Source organism: Scyliorhinus torazame, chromosome 4 (genome assembly GCF_047496885.1).
Source record: "Scyliorhinus torazame isolate Kashiwa2021f chromosome 4, sScyTor2.1, whole genome shotgun sequence".
Classification (NCBI taxonomy): domain Eukaryota; kingdom Metazoa; phylum Chordata; class Chondrichthyes; order Carcharhiniformes; family Scyliorhinidae; genus Scyliorhinus; species Scyliorhinus torazame.
The window spans coordinates 159507510-159527858 of NC_092710.1; the positions used below are offsets into that span (position 1 = coordinate 159507510).

General features: G+C 44.0%; 1 protein-coding gene across 1 annotated transcript in view; it reads left to right on the forward strand.

The window, feature by feature from the left end:
- Positions 1–20349, forward strand: part of ddx1 (DEAD (Asp-Glu-Ala-Asp) box helicase 1) — a 75776-nt gene that overhangs the window by 10572 nt on the left and 44855 nt on the right. Inside the window, exons 3-12 of the mRNA XM_072498806.1 lie at positions 303–366; positions 521–550; positions 691–790; positions 1350–1397; positions 2757–2840; positions 4439–4522; positions 15809–15885; positions 15992–16064; positions 16525–16601; positions 16684–16798. Coding sequence (XP_072354907.1) covers positions 303–366; positions 521–550; positions 691–790; positions 1350–1397; positions 2757–2840; positions 4439–4522; positions 15809–15885; positions 15992–16064; positions 16525–16601; positions 16684–16798 — 752 coding nt within the window. The remainder of the gene's footprint in view (positions 1–302; positions 367–520; positions 551–690; positions 791–1349; positions 1398–2756; positions 2841–4438; positions 4523–15808; positions 15886–15991; positions 16065–16524; positions 16602–16683; positions 16799–20349) is intronic.

A 20349-nucleotide genomic window follows, 5' to 3' on the forward strand; every position in this document is an offset into this window, starting at 1 on the left:
AACTCCATTTTGTAAACATTGTGTCATCCGTCTTCTCATTTTATCTTTCTCCCTCGTATTGTAGCTGAACCAGTAGTTTTCCCGTGCAGCCAGCTATTTCTCATTTTGCAAACTCAAAATTACTTGTGATTTGCTGATGATGCACTATACCAGTGAAACATTGCCCCCTTCAGGCAAAATCAGGACAATTATTTTCAGGTTTCCACAAATATATATATTGGATTTTAACAAGTTCATACCCATTAATTGCTTTGTATATGGATTATAGTTAATTTTTATTCTAATGTGACAACTTTCATCAGTCTCCCAACAGATATCCAAGCTGAGTCCATCCCTTTGATTCTGGGTGGTGGAGATGTGTTAATGGTGGGTAAATTCACATTGATGTCTATACACTTAAAGATTGCAATGTTCATTCTAAAATGGTACTAGTTGTACTTTAATAGTGTGGAATTCTGAAGAATAGAAAATGATACAGAATTCAATTCAGTCATTCATTTCCAACTTCTAATCCCTACAGGCAGCAGAAACTGGCAGTGGCAAGACAGGAGTGAGTACAGTATAATTTCTTTTGGATTTAAAAAATCAAAAATATTGATTGTATAAATATTCCTGGTAAAATGAACAATATTCTGCAAATCTGAATTGCAAATGTCACATTTTTATTACTGTACAAATGTTTAATTTTAGGCTTTCAGCATACCTGTTATACAGATTGTATACGAAACACTCAAGGACTTTGAAGAAGGCAAGAAAGGAGGGAAAACATCTGTCAAGACTGGTGGTGCAGGTAATGATGCTTAGATAGGTTTGACTGGAGATGAAAATGTTCCATTTTGATTGTAATCGTATTTTACTCCAGAAAGAAAAGCTGCTCCAAACATTTTTTTCATGTATGCACAGCATTCTGACTTGCAAATATGTTTAAATCAGAAGTTGGCATATCTCTGATATTTTCTTGGTGCATTAAAGAGTAATTGTTGCCTTCCTCTATGTTTTAATATCTTAACATGCTGCATTTGAAATGTTTCTAACCCATTTTTTGCAAAATGTACTTTGGTTACTGATATTTTGTATATTTCAACTTTGAGAAGTCTTTAATTTGTTTTGTGGAGTAATGTAATGTACTGAGGAAGGGGAAGGCAAAAATTAATTCTGTAAATTAATCCGTGGAAGTATTGAATGTTTAAATAGTTATAAATGAAATCCATTGGATATAGAGTATATCTTTTTGAAATATCTGATCCTATTATCTAGGATTAATGCACACTGTTCAGCATTTTGAAACTTTAGTAATTAAAAAAATCTAATTACTAATGCATGTGTTCTTTAAAATATTTTCTGCCCAGTGTTCAACAAGTGGCAGATGAACCCTTACGATAGAGGATCAGCTTTTGGTAAGTTGAGTCTATTTGTGGTCAATGTTGAACATTGTGCGAATGCATTCTTGTTTGCTCGTTGCTACATTGGTGCAATCACAAAGCAAGTGAAGACATGAAAGTTTAATGAAAATGTGTTTATGTTGGGGCTGCTAAACCTGCAGTTCAAAGTACAATATCTTCCATAGGGTTAGTCTGAATAAGAATGCAATTGTTGTGATTAGCTTTATTGTTTGGTGTGTATATTATTAGTTAATATAGTTTATGGAGAAAATTATCTAGTTACATTAATGACATCTTAATAGAAGTAGCTCTGTGGCATATGAATACTTGAATATTGACTACCATTTACTTAACTTGCATGAATATATTTGTCAGTCTTGCATATATTCATTAGCCTGTGGCCTCGTGGTGTTATTTCACAGCATTCAAAGATAATGGGCTGGATTCTCCGCAGTCGGGATTCTCTGTTGCGCCGGCAGCCCGGGGTTTTCCCAACGGCGTGGGGCTGCCCACAGTGGGGAACCCCATTGGCCGGCTGGCGAGACGGAGAATCCCGGGGGGCGCCGCACCAGAAAACTGGTGAATCCCGCCCAATGTTTTAAGGTATTAGCCCAGCCCTTGGTCAAATTTCACAATGTTGTAATATTCACCTATATCTGCTCTCCATTTCTGCTTCCCTCCATCAAGCCCCTTCTCCATCCACGCCAGAAATGGTGCCTTTTGCTGAGTCACTTGAGCAAGTGTATTTCAAGCCGTGGGTAGACTATTTGGGAGGGGGCCTGGTGAATAATTTTTCAAGAATTTCAACCAAGCCAGTCTACCCTTATTTCACTTCCAGTAGCTATTTAAATAGTAATAAGGCACAGAAGCGTTAGTTCGTTTTTTGTTTTGTCCTAACCCAGAGAATTAAGCCAGTTGTTCCTGCCCTATTGCTCTGGATAGATTTAGTTCAGAAACCAAAACTGAATCAATGGCCCACTCCACTTTATATACTGTAGTTCAGTAACATTTGAATCTGTTTATCCATGAATAATTGCGCTAGTGTGGTATATCTTGAATCATGTCAGGGAATGGGGTGGTACTCTATGTGTTCAACAGGCCAAGCTCTATATAATATAGCGAAAAGGGCACTGCAGATAGACTTCAAATCTTTGTGCTTGTTCGTTTGAGCTGCTCCACACAAAGAGATAGTACAATGTGGAACTTGCTGCCCCATGATTGGTGAATGGACATTTTCTGAAACCAATTGTGCTGTGTTGGGTAAGGATATCAAGGGAAATAGAAAAAAGACACCAATGGAATGAACAATGATGTGCAAAAATTAATCAATCTTAGCTTCTTGTAAATGTATAACTAATCTTGATATTTCCCCAGCTATTGGAGCTGATGGCTTTTGCTGTCAGAGCAGGGAAGTAAAAGAATGGCATGGATGCAGATCCACAAAGGGAGTGAACAAGGGTAAGTATTGAATGCCGGAGATCATTGAATCAACTTCTATTAACAAAAAGTGCTGAAGTGTTGTACCTTTGGATGTTGAGTGCAGCCTTATCATTGGTTCCTTTAAAAAAATGTTTGCTTCCGCATACTTTTGTTCATGAGACTTCCAGTACAACCTTCAAAATCAAAGAGACGTTCAAACTAAAGAATTTTAGAGGAACAATCTGTTGTTGTTTCCCCTTTATTCTTCCAATAATTAATTGACCTTTTAACGGGTTCTGTACCTATTTCAATTAAAAGTATAGAATGTATAAGATATAGAGTAGAGCAAATTTTATATATATATATATTGACATTATCAAAAATTTAGACCTGCTGATAAGATTCCAGTGATTAAAAAGTGTAGTCTGGAATTGTATTCAAGGTAAATTCAATGTTCTCAAGTTTTAACATATACAGAAAACTGACCCACATTAATGCCGTAACTTCCAAAGGAGGTTGGGGGGAGTGCAGGGGCCGGGTAGTGTAACCCCACAGATGCACTGAGAAATCCCTGTTGAAAGTTCACAGATAATATTTGCACAACAATTGCTCGGAAGTGCAAACTTCCTCTGGGAAATTGCCTGCACTGGGAAACATCAGAAAATCCAATTTAAATTGCAAACGGATGATTCTGACTAAGTTACATTAGTAGTTACCCAGAAAAAATTATTACACCTCTTCTAACCTCTGGGTAACTATTATACAGACCCAGAGGACTCCTTAACTCCCCTCAGCAAGAACTCCCTAAACCAAGAGATTCCTCCATGGGACTCCTTTTTTTTTTCCGCACCCCTCATGGCCTACTCTTTCTCTCTTCCTCTCCCCCCTCCACCCAACCTCACACCATCTCCTCAAGTCCGACCTCTGATCCTCTCCTGCCTGCTTACCTTAGACACTTAGCATCTCCCTGGCCTGTCAAGGACGGGTAAACTTCAGTAGACCTGGTTTATGGCAGCTGGTTCGGTTTTTTATAAAGGCAGGGGGGGTGGGAGGTTCAGGGCCTTCTTCCCTTCAACTCCTTTCGATGCTAGGCCCCACGGACACACTGCACCGCCTGAATCTTGTCCAGTCTGAGCCGGAGTGTCGAGTGAGATGGACTGGATAAAGGGTTTTTTTTTTTTTAAAAACTGGGAATGAGTGGCAATCTGCATTGGATTGCCACTCCGAGGAAGTTCAGGTCCAATATTAAACTTATCTAATATATGACTACCTAGCTAATTCTTAAATATTTTTGGCGGTGATCAGTATTGTGAAAGGCTGACACCACGAGTCAAATCAGTCAACATCTCAAAAGGCATGCTGCCTGGCATGTGCATTTCTAACTTTCTATTTATATTTTCGATTTCTGGCATTCAGTTTTCTCTATTGCTCTTTGTAATCTTTTCCTCTGATTTATGTAATCTTTTCCTCTGATTTTGGTTCTTGTTTAATTTAAAAACTGTATATGGAAATTTATACTTTGTATTATTTATATTTTCTATTCACTAGGTTTTTATTTTAAAATCGGTCTTGAAGGGTAGCTGGCAATAAAGTATTTCTGGATGCTTATGTTTATGAATTATTCTGTTCACATATAGGCAAATATTACTATGAAGTACATTGCCATGACCAAGGCTTGTGCAGAATTGGTTGGTCGACCATGCAAGCTTCACTGGATTTGGGTAAGTTAATTAACCTAAATATCTTTCCTGACGTTTACATCACGACTAAAGCTGTTGGTGCCTTTGCAGTTATTGCTGGATTTCTCAATAGTTAAACTCCATGTTTAAAGTTTTACATGTTCAGTTTAAATCGGGTGTGAAATTCTTGGCACGTCATAGCTACATATCAGCACTACTCTGTCCTGTTACATAAGTTCAAAATAATAACGACTAATCTATTTGTTGAATCCATACTTTTATGCATTAGCTCCAAAGAAGTACAAATAAGAAGTACAATTCTTGCTTCCTTATTTGCTGACTAAGTTTATTCAGCATGTAACCAAGTAATCTGACCTCATTGTGTGCTAAAGTACCTCTGGTTTATGGAGAAAAGGGTCGACCAAGCAGCCCGCTTGATTGACACCCCATCCACCAACACCTCCCTCCTCCACTGTTGCATCGTGACTACATGGATATTATGTGCACTGCAGCAACTTGCTTTTTTGACAGCAGCTCCAAAATGCGTGACCTCTGCTGGCACAAAGGAGAAGGATTTCAGGCTCGTGGGAACACCATCACGTGCAAGTTCCTCTCCAAATTATAGGTCATTCTGACTTGAACCCATATTGCCGATGCTTCTGCTCTGTCAAAATCCTGTAACTCCTCACCCAATGGATATATGCCGACACTACCTTGCCTGCTGTGGTTCAAGAAGGCAACTCGCCGTTATCATCTTGAGGGCAATTGTGACGGACAATAAATGCTACCTTTGCTGGTGATGCTCACAGCTCATAAATCATGAGCAAAATTCTCCATCCCGCCCCGCCACATTTCTGCCCCGACCCATCGGCGGGATGCTCCGTTACACCGGCCGGTCAATGGGGTTTCCCATTGTGGGGCAGCCCCACGCCGTCGGGAAACCTCCGGGCGCCGGCAAAACGGAGACTCCCGCCGGCGGAGAATGACGCCCCATATCTTTTTTAAAAATCCACGATTTTCACTATCCAGCACTCCTTCTCATAGTGCATATGTATTTGGTGGGGGCGGTTTCCAATTAGAGCACCAAATTATTCCTTCCTTTTAAATTATATTTCCTTGCGACCAGATAGTTGAATGGCAATCTAATTGAGATATTTAAAATATTAATTACATTTGCTGAGAAGAGATACAGAAACTCTCCTCTGGTGGGAGAATCCATAACCAGGCACTATTTTGCTCTTGAGAAAATTCCTCAAACATCCTTAAGTAATAATTTCGGCTGTTGAGTCAAAATATTGATATGTTATAGTCTGGCCTCCTTTTTATATTCTGGAATTCATCACTCCTTCAGCAGCCTTCTCTTCAGCTGGCTAGACGATAAGCTCTGGAACTCCTTCCCTGAAACTGTGCAGCTCCTAATGCTCATTCTTTCTTTCCCACACATAAGTCGTTTCTTATGGCTACCTCAAGATGGGATTATATACTGAATAAAATAGTTAGATTAGTTTGCAGGGAGAATATTAAACCAAAACCATGAGACAAGTTGAAAGCCATAAGCACCCTGATTAGAAAACAAAAATAGCATCCAGTAGCGATTTAAATATCTTTGTAGAATGTCTTTCCTGCAAATGTTGACATTCTACAGAATAGTTAAATGAAAATCTTTTGCGATCTTTTACAATGCTGTAGTGGACAAAACAAGTTGCATCTCCCTAATGGAATTCAAACTTCTCTGACTTGAGAGTTCCTCCAAAAGCCCCCGGAGTCGATCAGCAGCAACAACAGTAACTTTAATTTATTTTGTTTTTTTAATGTAACAAAATAATGTGTAATTAATGACTGCGATATTGCCTACCTTGTTATAATGTAGATTTTCTACCCGTTAAGGTGGTCTCGTATCTGCTAATGCTTTCACAACGTATAAGCAGTACCTCGAATACTATCAGTTATCAGATGCTGAAGGTTTCCCTTCGTACGGTCTTGGCAAGACTAAAACCATCCTGTTCAATTTCCATCTGAAACAACATCCTCCTTCTGGCAGCTCACTCACTCTCGTACTGACACTCAGCTATCTTAGTTTGCTACTTGGGTCTGTCAGTTTCAAAATCCTTGTCTCTTTATCCACAGATCTTTACATATTGTTCTTCTGATCTTGGAAACCTTATTCACGCATCCAGCCTTCATTTATCAAATGTGGCCCTTTTTTATTCTCAACTTCTACCATTTTACTTTTTTCACCTGCAGTTGTTTCAACCTCCGATTCTAGAATTCTTTCTCTGAATATCATCTATTTTCCCTCTTTCAAAAATGTGCTCAAAACGCTATCTTAATTTTGTTTTTGTCATAGCTGTAATCCTCCCAAGGCTTATCATATCCCTTTTTTTAAAGATGGGGACTACGTTGGTCTCCCTTCAGTCCATAGGAACTGTCCATGTGCAGTGAGTTATTAAAAATGCAGGCTAAGGACATGTCCCATCTCACCTGATGGCTCTCTGGTATTGGTAATGGCTATTTGGCCCAGCTGCTCTGTATTTCCAGGTGCTTAATTCTCATTTAAAACTTTTTTTATCTTCATTATTACTAGTTTTATTAAAATCATTAAACCCCAATAGTCATGCACAACCTTCAAGTGCAGTCCAAGTGCTTAATGTAATATTTTCACCATACCCAGTAAGTCTTTTGTGACCTGTGCTTAGTTATCATTCAGTGATATGGCAGTTCTTTGACTGTCTACATAATTGAAAATAGCTTTTTGCATTATCTCTACAATCCTGTATTCCATTATCCTTTTAGTTAATCTAAACCATCAGTTATCATCACTTATTTTGATGAAATACTAAGCAATGACTTGGACAATAGGTTTAGACCAATGGAATGCTATTGCCTAAGTCTTGCAGCATACGTATTTATAGAAAGGCAGACATTATTTTTGCTGCTGCATAAAAGTGAGTTTTCTTACCAGATTTCCCCTATTAATGAGAATCGTTTCCAGAAACAAGAAGAGCGAGGAATGACTTGTGGTAAGGTTATTAAATGGTTTGATAGGGTTGATGTAGAGGAGATGTTTCCACCTGTGAAAAGATAAAAAGTCCATGATTACAAGATAAAAGATTCAACAGGGAATTCAGGAAAAACATCTTTACCCAGAATGGTTAGAACAGAGAACTTGTTACCAGATGCAGTCGTTGAGGCAAATAGCATCAATATGTTTAAAGGAAAACTAACCAAACAGCTACATGGTGAAGGAATACAAGGGTATGCCGATAATGTTAGCTGAAGATGGATGGGAGATGGTTCACATGAAGCTGAAACACTATTACGGGCAAGTGGAGCCAAATGGCTTACTTGTTTGCTGTACATAGAACATGGAACATTACAGCGCAGTACAGGCCCTTCGGCCCTCGATGTTGCGCCGACCTGTGAAACCACTCTAAAGCCCATCTACACTATTCCCTTATCGTCCATATGTCTATCCAATGACCATTTGAATGCCCTTAGTGTTGGCGAGTCCACTACCGTTGCAGGCAGGGTGTTCCCCGCCCTTACTACTCTCCGAGTAAAGAACCTATCTCTGACATCTGTCCTATATCTATCTCCCCTCAATTTAAAGTTATGTCCCCTCGTGCTGGACATCACCATCCGAGGAAAAAGGCTCTCACTGTCCACCCTATCCAATCCTCCGATCATCTTGTATGCCTCATTTAAGTCATCTCTTAACCTTCTCTCTAACGAAAACAGCCTCAAGTCCCTCAGCCTTCCCTCATAAGATCTTCCTTCCATACCAGGCAACATTCTGATAAATCGCCTCTGCACCCTTTCCAATGCTTCCACATCCTTCCGATAATGCGGCGACCAGAATTGCACGCAATACTCCAAATGCGGCCGCACCAGAGTTTTGTACAGCTGCAACCTGACCTCATGGCTCCGAAACTCAATCCCTCTACCAATAAAAGCTAACACACCGTACGCCTTTTTAACAACACTCAACCTGGGTGGCAACTTTCAGGGATCTATGTACATGGACACCGAGATCTCTCTGCTCATCCACACTACCAAGAATCTTAACATTAGCACAGTACTCTGCCTTCCTGTTATTCCTTCCAAAATGAATCACCTCACATTTTTCTGCATCAAACTCCATTTGCCACCTCTCAGCCCAGCGCTGCAGCTTATCTATGTCCCTCTGTAACTTCCTTGCGCACTGTCCACAACTCCACCGACTTTAGTGTCATCTGCAAATTTACTCACCCATCCTTCTACGCCCTCCTCCAGGTCATTTATAAAAATGACAAACAGCAGTGGCCCCAAAACAGATCCTTGTGGTACACCACTGGTAACTGGACTCCAGGCTGAACATTTCCCATCAACTACCACCCTTTGTCTTCTTCCAGCTAGCCAATTTCTGATCCAAACTGCTAAATCACCCTGAATCCCATGCCTCCATATTTTCTGCAGTAGCCCACCGTGGGGAATCTTATCAAACGCTTTACTGAAATCCATATACACCGCATCAACTGCTTTACCCTCATCCACCTGTTTTGTCACCTTCTCAAAGAACACAATAAGGTTTGTGAGGCACGACCTACCCTTCACAAAACCGTGTTGACTATCTCTAATCAAATTATTCCTTTCCAGATGATTATACATCCTATCTCTTATAAACCTTTCCAAGATTTTGCCCACAACAGAAGTAAGACTCACTGGTCTATAGTTGTCTCTACTCCCCTTCTTAAACAAGGGGACAACAATTGCTATCCTCCAGTCTTCTGGCACTATTCCTGTAGACAAAGATGAACAAAGAACAAAGAAATGTACAGCACAGGAACAGGCCCTTGGGCCCTCCAAGCCCATGCCGACCATGCTGCCCGACTAAACTACAATCTTCTACACTTCCTGGGTCCGTATCCCTCTATTCCCATCCTATTCATGTATTTGTCAAGATGCCCCTTAAATGTCAATATCGTCCCTGCTTCCACCACCTCCTCCGGTAGCGAATTCCAGGCACCCACTACCCTCTGCGTAAAAAACTTGCCTCGTACATCTACTCTAAACCTTGCCCCTCTCACCTTAAACCTATGCCCCCTAGTAATTGACCCCTCTACCCCGGGGAAAAGCCTCTGACTATCCACTCTGTCTATGCCCCTCATAATTTTGTAGACCTCTATCAGGTCGCCCCTCAACCTCCTTCGTTCCAGTCAGAACAAACCAAGTTTATTCAACCGCTCCTCATAGCTAATGCCCTCCATACCAGGCAACATTCTGGTAAATCTCTTCTGCACCCTCTCTAAAGCCTCCACATCCTTCTGGTAGTGTGGCGACCAGAATTGAACACTACTCCAAGTGTGGCCTAACTAAGGTTCTATACAGCTGCAACATGACTTGCCAATTCTTATACTCAATGCCCCGGCCAATGAAGGCAAGCATGCCGTATGCCTTCTTGACTACCTTCTCCACCACAGGACCTGTGGACCTGTACTCCAAGATCTCTTTGACTTTCAATACTCTTGAGGGTTCTACCATTCACTGCATATTCCCTACCTGCATTAGACCTTCCAAAATTCATTACCTCACATTTGTCCGGATTAAACTCCATCTGCCATCTCTCCGTTCAAGTCTCCAAACAATCTAAATCCTGCTGTATCCTCTGACAGTCCTCATCGCTATCCGCAATTCCACCAACCTCTGTGTCGTCTGCAAACTTACTAGTCAGACCAGTTACATTTTCCTCCAAATCATTTATATATACTACAAAGAGCAACGGTCCCAGCACTGATCCCTGTGGAACACCACTGGTCACAGCCCTCCAATTAGAAAAGCATCCTTCCATTGCTACTCTCTGCCTTCTATGACCTAGCCAGTTCTGTATCCACCTTGCCAGCTCACCCCTGATCCTGTGTGACTTCACCTTTTGTAGTAGTCTACCATGGGGGACCTTGTCAAAGGCCTTACTGAAGTCCATATAGACAACATCCACTGCCCTACCTGCATCAATCATCTGAGTGACCTCCTCGAAAAACTCTATCAAGTTAGTGAGACACGACCTCCCCTTCACAAAACCATGCTGCCTCTCACTAATACGTCCATTTGCTTCCAAATGGGAGTAGATCCTGTCTCGAAGAATTCTCTCCAGTAATTTCCCTACCACTGAAGTAAGGCTCACCGGCCTGTAGTTCCCTGGATTACCCTTGCTACCCTTCTTAAACAGAGGAACAACATTGGCTATTCTCCAGTCCTCCGGGACGTCACCTGAAGACAGTGAGGATCCAAAGATTTCTGTCAAGGCCTCAGCAATTTCCTCTCCAGCCTCCTTCAGTATTCTGGGGTAGATCCCATCAGGCCCTGGGGATTATCTACCTTAATATTTTTTAAGACACCCAACACCTCGTCTTTTTGGATCTCAATGTGACCCAGGCTATCTACACACCCTTCTCCAGACTCAACATCTACCAATTTCTTCTCTTTGGTGAATACTGATGCAAAGTATTCATTTAGTACCTCGCCCATTTCCTCTGGCTCCACACATAGATTCCCTTGCCTATCCTTCAGTGGGCCAACCCTTTCCCTGGCTACCCTCTTGCTTTTTATTTACGTGAAAAAAGCCTTGGGATTTTCCTTAACCCTATTTGCCAATGACTTTTCGTGACCCCTTCTAGCCCTCCTGACTCCTTGCTTCAGGTCCTTCCTACTTTCCTTATATTCCACACAGGCTTCGTCTGTTCCCAGCCTTTTAGCCCTGACAAATGCCTCCTTTTTCTTTTTGACGAGGCCTACAATATCTCTCGTTATCCAAGGTTCCTGAAAATTGCCGTATTTATCCTTCTTCCTCACAGGAACATGCCGGTCCTGAAGTCCTTTCAACTGACACTTGAAAGCCTCCCACATGTCAGATGTTGATTTGCCCTCAAACATCCGCCCCCAATCTATGTTCTTCAGTTCCCGCCTAATATTGTTATAATTAGCCTTCCCCCAATTTAGCACATTCATCCTAGGACCACTCTTATCCTTGTCCACCAGTACTTTTAAACTTACTGAATTGTGGTCACTGTTCCCGAAATGCTCCCCCACTGAAACATCTACCACCTGGCCGGGCTCATTCCCCAATACCAGGTCCAGTACCGCCCCTTCCCTAGTTGGACTGTCCGCATATTGTTTTAAGATGCCCTCCTGGATGCTCCTTACAAACTCCGCCCCGTCTAAGCCCCTGGCACTAAGTGAGTCCCAGTCAATATTGGGGAAGTTGAAGTCTCCCATCACCACAACGCTGTTGTTTTTACTCTTTTCCAAAATCTGTCTACCTACCTGCTCCTCTATCTCCCGCTGGCTGTTGGGAGGCCTGTAGTAAACCCCCAACATTGTGACTGCACCCTTCTTATTCCTGATCTCTACCCATGTAGCCTCACTGCCCTCTGAGGTGTCCTCCCGCAGCACAGCTGTGATATTCTCCCTAACCAGTAGCGCAACTCTGCCACCCCTTTTACATCCCCCTCTATCCCGCCTGAAACATCTAAATCCTGGAACGTTTAGCTGCCAATCCTGCCCTTCCCTCAACCAGGTCTCTGTAATGGCAACAACATCATAGTTCCAAGTACTAATCCAAGCTCTTAAGTTCATCTGCCTTACCCGTAATGCTTCTTGCATTAAAACATATGCACTTCAGGCCACCAGACCTGCTGTGTTCAGCAACTTCTCCCTGTCTGTTCTGCCTCAGAGCCCCACTGTCCCTATTCCCTAGTATTCCCTCAATGCTCTCACCTTCTGACCTATTGCTCCCGTGCCCACCCCCCCCTGCCATACTCGTTTAAACCCTCCCGTGTGACACTAGCAAACCTCGCGGCCAGGATATTTATGCCTCTCCAATTTAGATGCAACCCGTCCTTATATAGCACAGCTGCCCCGGAAGAGCTCCCAGTGGTCCAGATGACGGAAACCCTCCCTCCTACACCAGCTGTTTAGCTGCTCTATCTTCCTATTTCTAGCCTCACTGGCACGTGGCACAGGGAGTAATCCCGAGATTACAACCCTAGAGGTCCTGTCTTTTAACTTTCTGCCTAGCTCCCTGAACTCCTGCTGCAGGACCTCATGCCCCTTCCTGCCTATGTCGTTAGTACCAATATGTACAACGACCTCTGCCTGTTTGCCCTCCCCCTTCAGGATGCCCTCTACCCGTTCGGAGACATCCTGGACCCTGGCACCAGGGAGGCAACATACCATCCTGGAGTCTCTTTCACGTCCACAGAAACGCCTATCTGTGCCCCTGACTATAGAGACCCCTATTACTATTGCTCTTCTGCGCTTTGACCCTCCCTTCTGAACATCAGAGCCAGCCGTGGTGCCACTGCTCTGGCTGCTGCTGTTTTCCCCTGATAGGCTATCCCCCCCGACAATATCCAAAGGGGTATACCTGTTCGAGAGGGGGACAACCACAGGGGATTCCTGCACTGACTGCCTGCCCTTTCTGGTGGTCACCCATTTCTCTGCCTGCACCTTGGGTGTGACCACATTTATATAACTGCGATCTATGACGCTTTCCGCCACCTGCATGCTCCAAAGTGCATCCAATTGCTGCTCCAGCCGAACCATGCGATCTGTGAGGAGCTCCAGTTGGGTGCACTTTCTGGAGATGAAGCCATGACTTAAAGATCAAAGCCAAAGTCTCAGCAATCTCCTCCCTAGCTTCCCAGAGAATCCTAGGATAAATCCCATCCGGCCCAGGGGACTTAGCTATTTTCACACTTTCCAGAATTGCTAACACCTTCTTATGAACCTCAAGCCCTTCAAGTCTAGGAGGCTGAATCTCAGTATTCTCCTCGACAACATTGTCTGTTTCCTGTGTGAATACTGACGAAAAATATTCATTTAGCACCTCTCCTATCTCCTCGGACTCCACGCACAACTTCCCACTACTGTCCTTGACTGGCCCTACTCTTACCCTAGTCATTCTTTTATTCCTGACATAACGATAGAAAGCTTTCGGATTATCCTTGATCCTACCTGCCAAAGACTTCTCATGTCCCCTCCTGGCTCTTCTTAGCTCTCTCTTTTGGTCCTTCCTAGCTAATTTGTATCTCTCAAGCGCCCTAACTGAACCTTCATGTCTCATCTTTACATAAGCCTCCTTCTTCCTCTTGACAAGTGTTTTGACTGCTTTAGTAAACCACGGTTCCCTCGCTCGACCACTTCCTCCCTGCCTGACAGGTACATACTTAGTAAGGACACGCAGTAGCTGTTCCATGAACAAGCTCCACATTTCCATTGTGCCCATCCCCAGCAGTTTTCCTCTCCATCCGATGCATCCTAAGTCTTGCCTCATCGCATCATAATTGCCTTTCCCCCAGATATAGCTCTTGCACTGCGGTATATACCTATCCCTTTCCATCACTAATTTAAACGTAATCGAATTGTGGTCACTATCACCAAAGTGCTCACCTACCTCCAAATCTAACACCTGTCCTGGTTCATTACCCAGTACCAAATCCAATATGGCCTCGCCTCTCGTTGGCATATCTACATACTATGTCAGGAAACCCTCCTGCACACATTGGACAAAAACGGACCCATCTAAAGTGCTCGAACTATAGCGTTTCCAGTCAATATTTGGAAAGTTAAAGTCCCCCATAACAACTACCCTGTTGCTTTCGCTCCTATCCAGAATCATCTTTGCAATCCTTTCCTCTACATCTCTGGAACTTTTCGGAGGCCTATAGAAAACCCCTAACAGGGTGACCTCACCTTTCCTGTTTCTAACCTCAGCCCATACTACCTCAGTAGACGAGTCCTCATCAAAAGTCCTTTCTGCCACCGTAATACTGCCCTTGACTAACAATGCCACCCCTCCCCCTTTTACCACCTTCCCTGCGCTTACTGAAATATCTAAACCCCGGCACCTGCAACAACCATTCCTGTCCCTGCTCTATCCATGTCTCCGAAATGGCCACAACATCGAAGTCCCAGGTACCAATCCATGCCGCAAGTTCACCCACCTTATTCCGGATGCTCCAGGCATTGAAGAAGACACACTTTAAACCACCTTCCTGCCTGCCGGTACACTCTTGCAACTTTGAAACCTTACTCATGACCTCACTGCCCTCAACCTCCTGTATACTGGAGCTACAATTCAGGTTCCCAATCCCCTGCTGAACTAGTTTAAACCCTCCCGAAGAGCATTAGCAAATTCCCCCCCCCCCCCCCCCCCCCCAAGGATATTGGTACCCCTCTGATCCAGGTGTAGACCATCCCATTCGTAGAGGTCCCACTGACCCCAGAATGAGCCCCAATTATCCAGAAAACTGAAACCCTCCCTCCTGCACCATCCCTGTAGCCACATGTTCAACTCCTCTCTCTCCTATTCCTCGTCTTGCTAGCACGTGGCACGGGTAACAACCCAGAGACAATAACTCTGTTTGTCCTAAAATAAGTTTCCACCCTAGCTCCCTGAATTCCTGCCTTACATCCCTATCCCTTTTCCTACCTATGTCGTTGGTACCTATGTGGACCACGACTTGGGGCTGCTCCCCCTCCCCCTTACGGATCCCGAAAACACGATCCGAGACATCACAGACCCTGGCACCTGGGAGGCAACACACCAACTGCGAGTTTCTCTCGTTCCCACAGAATCTCCTATCTATCCCCCTAACTATGGAGTCTCCAATGACTAATGCTCTACTCCTCTTCCCCCCCCTTCCCTTCTGAGCAACAGGGACAGACGCTGTACCTCGTGGCTTACCCCTGGTAAGTCTTCCCCCCCCCCCCCCCAACAGTATCCAAAGCGGTATACTTGTTACTAAGGGGAACGACCACAGGGGATCCCTGCACTGACTGCTTCCTCCCAGCCCCTCTCACCGTCACCCATCTATCTTTATTCTTCGGAGTAACTACATCCCTGAAGCTTCTTTCTATAACCACCTCTGCCTCCCGAATGATCCGAAGTTCATCCAGCTCCAGTTCCCTAACGCGGTTTCTGAGGAGCTGGAGATGGGTGCACTTCCCACAGATGAAATCAGCAGGGACACTGACGGCGTCCATCACCTCAAACATTCTGCAGGAAGAACATTGCACTACCTTCCCTGCCATCCCCTCTCGATTATAAAAAAAAAAAAGAAAGAAAGAGCTGACCTGTTATTCACTTGACAACAGCTCCTCCACTAAACCACCTTCAAGTTACGGTGACCACAATGCGTGTATGCAGATTTCCCCCGCAACAGCCAATCAGCAGCTCTGCTCTACTGCCCTCTGGTGGATGATACACTGTGATTCCGTGCATCTTTATTTGCAAATGCCCTTGATTTAAAAGTTGCCCTGTGTTTTCTCTCCTGTGGCAATTATAAATAGGCACTGACAAATTTAGCTTTGGATTTGGTGGCACTGGAAAGAAGTCCCATTGCAAACAATTTGACAGCTATGGAGAGGTATGTATACTTTGAAAGGAAGTTGGAGATAATTCAGCACAGTTTCTTTCGTATATTGCAGGTATTTTAATCTGTTCACATTGTTTGCTAACTTATTTTTCTTTAGGAATTTACAATGCATGATACCATTGGGTGCTACATTGATCTTGATAAAGGGTGTATAAAGTTTTCAAAAAATGGTAAGTTTTCTTCCATGTACTGCATTTAATACTTTTAATTTGAATGTTAACCTCTGGTTTAAACTTTAGGTTCTATGTTTATCCTGATCTTCCGTTGTCTAACTGTTCATAATTAGATGATTTGACTAATCACAGCATTGGGAATTGCAGTTGTGGTTACTGGCCATCTTTTGCAAATGTAAATTTGGGGTGACGTGACTGCTAGTTTCTTTTCTTACTCCATCCCTACACCTCCCCACACACACAAACACACACACACACACCCTCGCTCCTTTTATATCTGTAAGGATTTGTGAAGGAACGAGTATTGTAGGAACTTCTACATTGTGTAATGACTAAAGATAAAAGGTTAAAACCACAAGCCATTTGCATTTACACAGAATCATTGATCTTGTCTGGTTATATTTTTTACCTGTGGAATGACTTCATTATTCTAAAGAGTTGTTCTTTGTGTTTCTAGGGAAAGACCTTGGGAATGCCTTTGATATTCCTCCACATGCAAAGAACCAAGCCTTATTTGCCTCATGTGTTTTAAAGGTAATTTCCCCCCTCTCACTTAAGAAACATTATGGCTAGTAAATATTTCTGATAACTGAAAAGTTTTGTTGTTGCACCCTAGAATGCTGAGCTCAAATTTAACTTTGGCGAAGAAGAACTCAAATTCCCTCCAAAAGATGGCTATATAGCACTAGACAAGGCTGTTGATGGTCACGTTGTAAAGTCACAACATACTGGTATGCATCCTGAGTCGCTTAACTCTTAATAATTCATGTGATTCAGCAGACGGAAAAGGTACTGTTTCTGTAATCTACCAATTTATGTGTCTCTTTAATAATCCCACTAAACATGTTTATATTTGGGCTGTGTAGTTGGATTACTAAGGAGACAAAAACCTTGGGGAAGGGAGTTAAGATTTTGAGGTTGTATTGCTTTGATAGTTCAAATGAAACCAAGAATAAAATTACGCTACAAAGCTACCTTGGTATGGCAGCAATTGAGTTCTGTCCAGGCCCACTCAAGAATATTGGAGCCCTGGGGACATTACAAAGGACAGTATGCAAGATTATACCTAGTTTGTAGATTTGTAAATCCGAAGATAGGCTCTGTTAGTTGGGATTCAAAGTTTTGACAATATTGGCTCTAAAGATTTGATTTGTTTTTATAATGGGTTTAGATTTAAATTATGTCCAGTTGGGTTGGTTAATTGAATTTCATCAACATCAATATAAAATGTGTATGCGAGCAATTAAATTAGCTGTGAGGCAGTACTTTCCTCAACCATTATCCTGGGCGGGAAGGGAGGAGGATTCTTCAAGTTACATCGTAAAAAGTATGGAGAAGTTGTAAGCAGCAAGAATCTTGAGTTACCATGTCTCCTGGAACTGGTCTTAGGTGGTTAGAGGACTTTCCCAGTGTTGCAGAGAGTAGGAGGAAACAGTGGTGTGTATAGCTGCAGCCTGCCTGGATCAAATTGACTTGACAGGCCAGATAAGTCTATTAAAGAATTAATCTTATGCTGTTCTTCCGTTTTATCTGTTTGAGATAAAATATCACAATTTATCTATTTTCATTTTATTTTAAATTATTATATTTTATTTGGAATATTTTTATTCCATTTTTAACATTTTATACATAAAACAAAACAACACAAAGTAGAAAGAACAACAAAAGAACCCCCTCCCCTGCAGCTGACTACCAACCAATACATATATGACTATATGACTTGGAAAACAGACACACCCCCCCCCCCCAGCAGCTGCCGATGAACAACTCTTTAAAGTGAAGAATAAACAGACTCCATCTCTTATAGAATCCCTCAATCACCTTCTTCAAGCTGAACGTAACCTTCTCAAGATACAGAAATTCGATCAGATCCCTCAGCCACTCTGAGGCACAGGGCAGAAAAGCTGACCTCCACTCCAACAGGACCTGCATGCGAGCAATCTGCAAGGTGAAGGCTAAAACATCGTCCCCGTCTGCAGCTCCCGACAGGCCTGACACCCCAAATTTGGCCCCCAAGGGAATGCAAGTGCAAGATCGTCAACATGGTGCTGAAGAAAGAACCCCAAAACTTCTCCAACGTGGGACTGCAGAACGTATGTACATAGTTGGCTGGGCCGCTCACACACAGCTCGCATGTGTCCTCCACCCCTTCAAACAACCTGCTCATCCTTGACCTCGTCCGGTGTGCCCTGTGCACCACCTTTAATTGTACTAACCCTAGTCTCGCACATGATGTTGAAGTGTTGACCCTCCACTGCACCTCACACCACGACCACTCCTCCAGCCACCCCCAGCTCCACCTCCCACTTGGCCTTAACTCCCTCCAGCGACGCCGTGTCCTCCTCCAGAATCCACCCATAAATCATTCAGGTGATCCCCCCCAACCCCATCACCGATAACACCACTTCCAACAACCAGGAAGGAGGTGTAACGGGAAATGTCGGGAAAACCTTCCTTGGTTGCAAAATCCAGCACCTGCATATTCATAGAATTTACAGCGCAGAAGCAGGCCATTCAGCCCACCGAGCCTGCACCGGCCCTTGAAACGAGCATCCCACTTAAGCCCACACTTCCAACCTATCCACCTAACCTGCACATCTTTGGACCGTGGGAGGAAACCCACGGGGAGAACGTGCAGAATCCGCACAGGTAGTGACCCAAGCCGCAAATCTAACCTGGGACCCTGGAGCTGTGAAGCAACTGGGCTACCGTGCTGTCTTATACCTAAAGGCTTCCTTCCGTGCAATGCCGAACATCTGATGCTGCCGACCAGGCTTGTAAAATTCTATTTCCGGAGCCAGGCCCACTCGAGCCACCTGTACCCCAGATACCTGAAGTGAATAGTGGCCGCACAAAACGATAATCCCCCAAAGACCGCTCCCTTTCCTGGCGCGGAGACCAAAGAGCATTTCTTTTTCTCCAAATTCTATTTGTATCCAGAAAAGGCCCCAATTGCTTGAACAACCCCATTATATTTCTCACCGGGGAAGCGGATTGGAAATGTATAACAAAAAGGTCATCAGCATACAGGGACACCCTATGCCCCACTTATCCTAGCTCATCAGCACAATGGCCAAGGGCTCTAACACCAGCGCAAACAAAAGGGGAAGACATGGGACACCCCTGTCTCATTCCCCTATACAGTTGAAAATATCCTGAGTTCACCTCATTCGTATGGAAACGGGCCTTCGGATCCTTATCTAATAATTTGATCAATGCCACAAACTTGGGGCCCAATTTCAAACTGTTCCAACACCGCAAACGAGTAACTCCACTCACCCGATCAAAAACCTTCTCCGCAACCAGTGCCACCACCACTTCCTGCTCCCCTCCACGTTTAGCAAGCACTGGACATTTGAGGACAACTGCCTACCCTTTACACACCCCGTCTGATCCTCCCCAACCACCTGAGGGAGGCACTCCTCCAGCCTTAGCAGCAACATTTTGGCAAATATCTTGGCATCCACATTCGGGGATAATGACTGATTTGAGACCCACAGTCCACTGGGTCCTTATCCTTTTTTTAACAAAAGCTAAATAGATGCCAGCCCCATTGTCTCCGGAAGTGCCCCCCAGCTACCGCGTCCTCCAACATCTCCACCAACAGTGGTGCCAGCCTGTCCAAAAACGTAGAATATTCCACTGAGAACCCATCTGACCCCGGAGCTTTACCTGTATGCATTTTCCCGATCGCCATCCAAACCTCCTCAATCGCCACACTGGCTCCTCCACCCCTTCCCTGTCCTCCTCTTCCACTGTGGGATGCTCCAGTCCCTCTAGAAACTCCCTCATTCCGCCTTGTGCCCCAGGGGCTCCGACCTATACAACCTCCGATAAACCTGCTCCAGTGCCGTCACCCCATCCCTTGAACAATCTCCCAGGAGGCTGCCTGCCAGCTGAGCTATCCCGCCAGCAAGCAACTGGCCTTCTCCCTGTACTTGTACAGCATACCCTTTGCCTGCCTCAACTGGCGTCCCACTGCCCCTGTGGACAATAGGTCAAGCTGCGTCCGTAGTTCATTTCTACTGGCCAAATGTTTCGGAATGGGATCTTCCGCATATTTCCCATCGACTTCCAAAATTTCATCTACCAGGCGCTGCTGCTCCTCTCTTGCTACCCCACAAAAACTCGGATGCGCAAGCAGCCCGACATCCATCCTCCACGCCGGCCTCTGTGCTGGATTCCTGTCCATGACCACATCTACCAGGTGCAGAGTGTGATCTAAAATAACAATTGCGAGTATTCCGCTTTCCTCGCCCCCCCCCCCCCCCCACCAAGAACA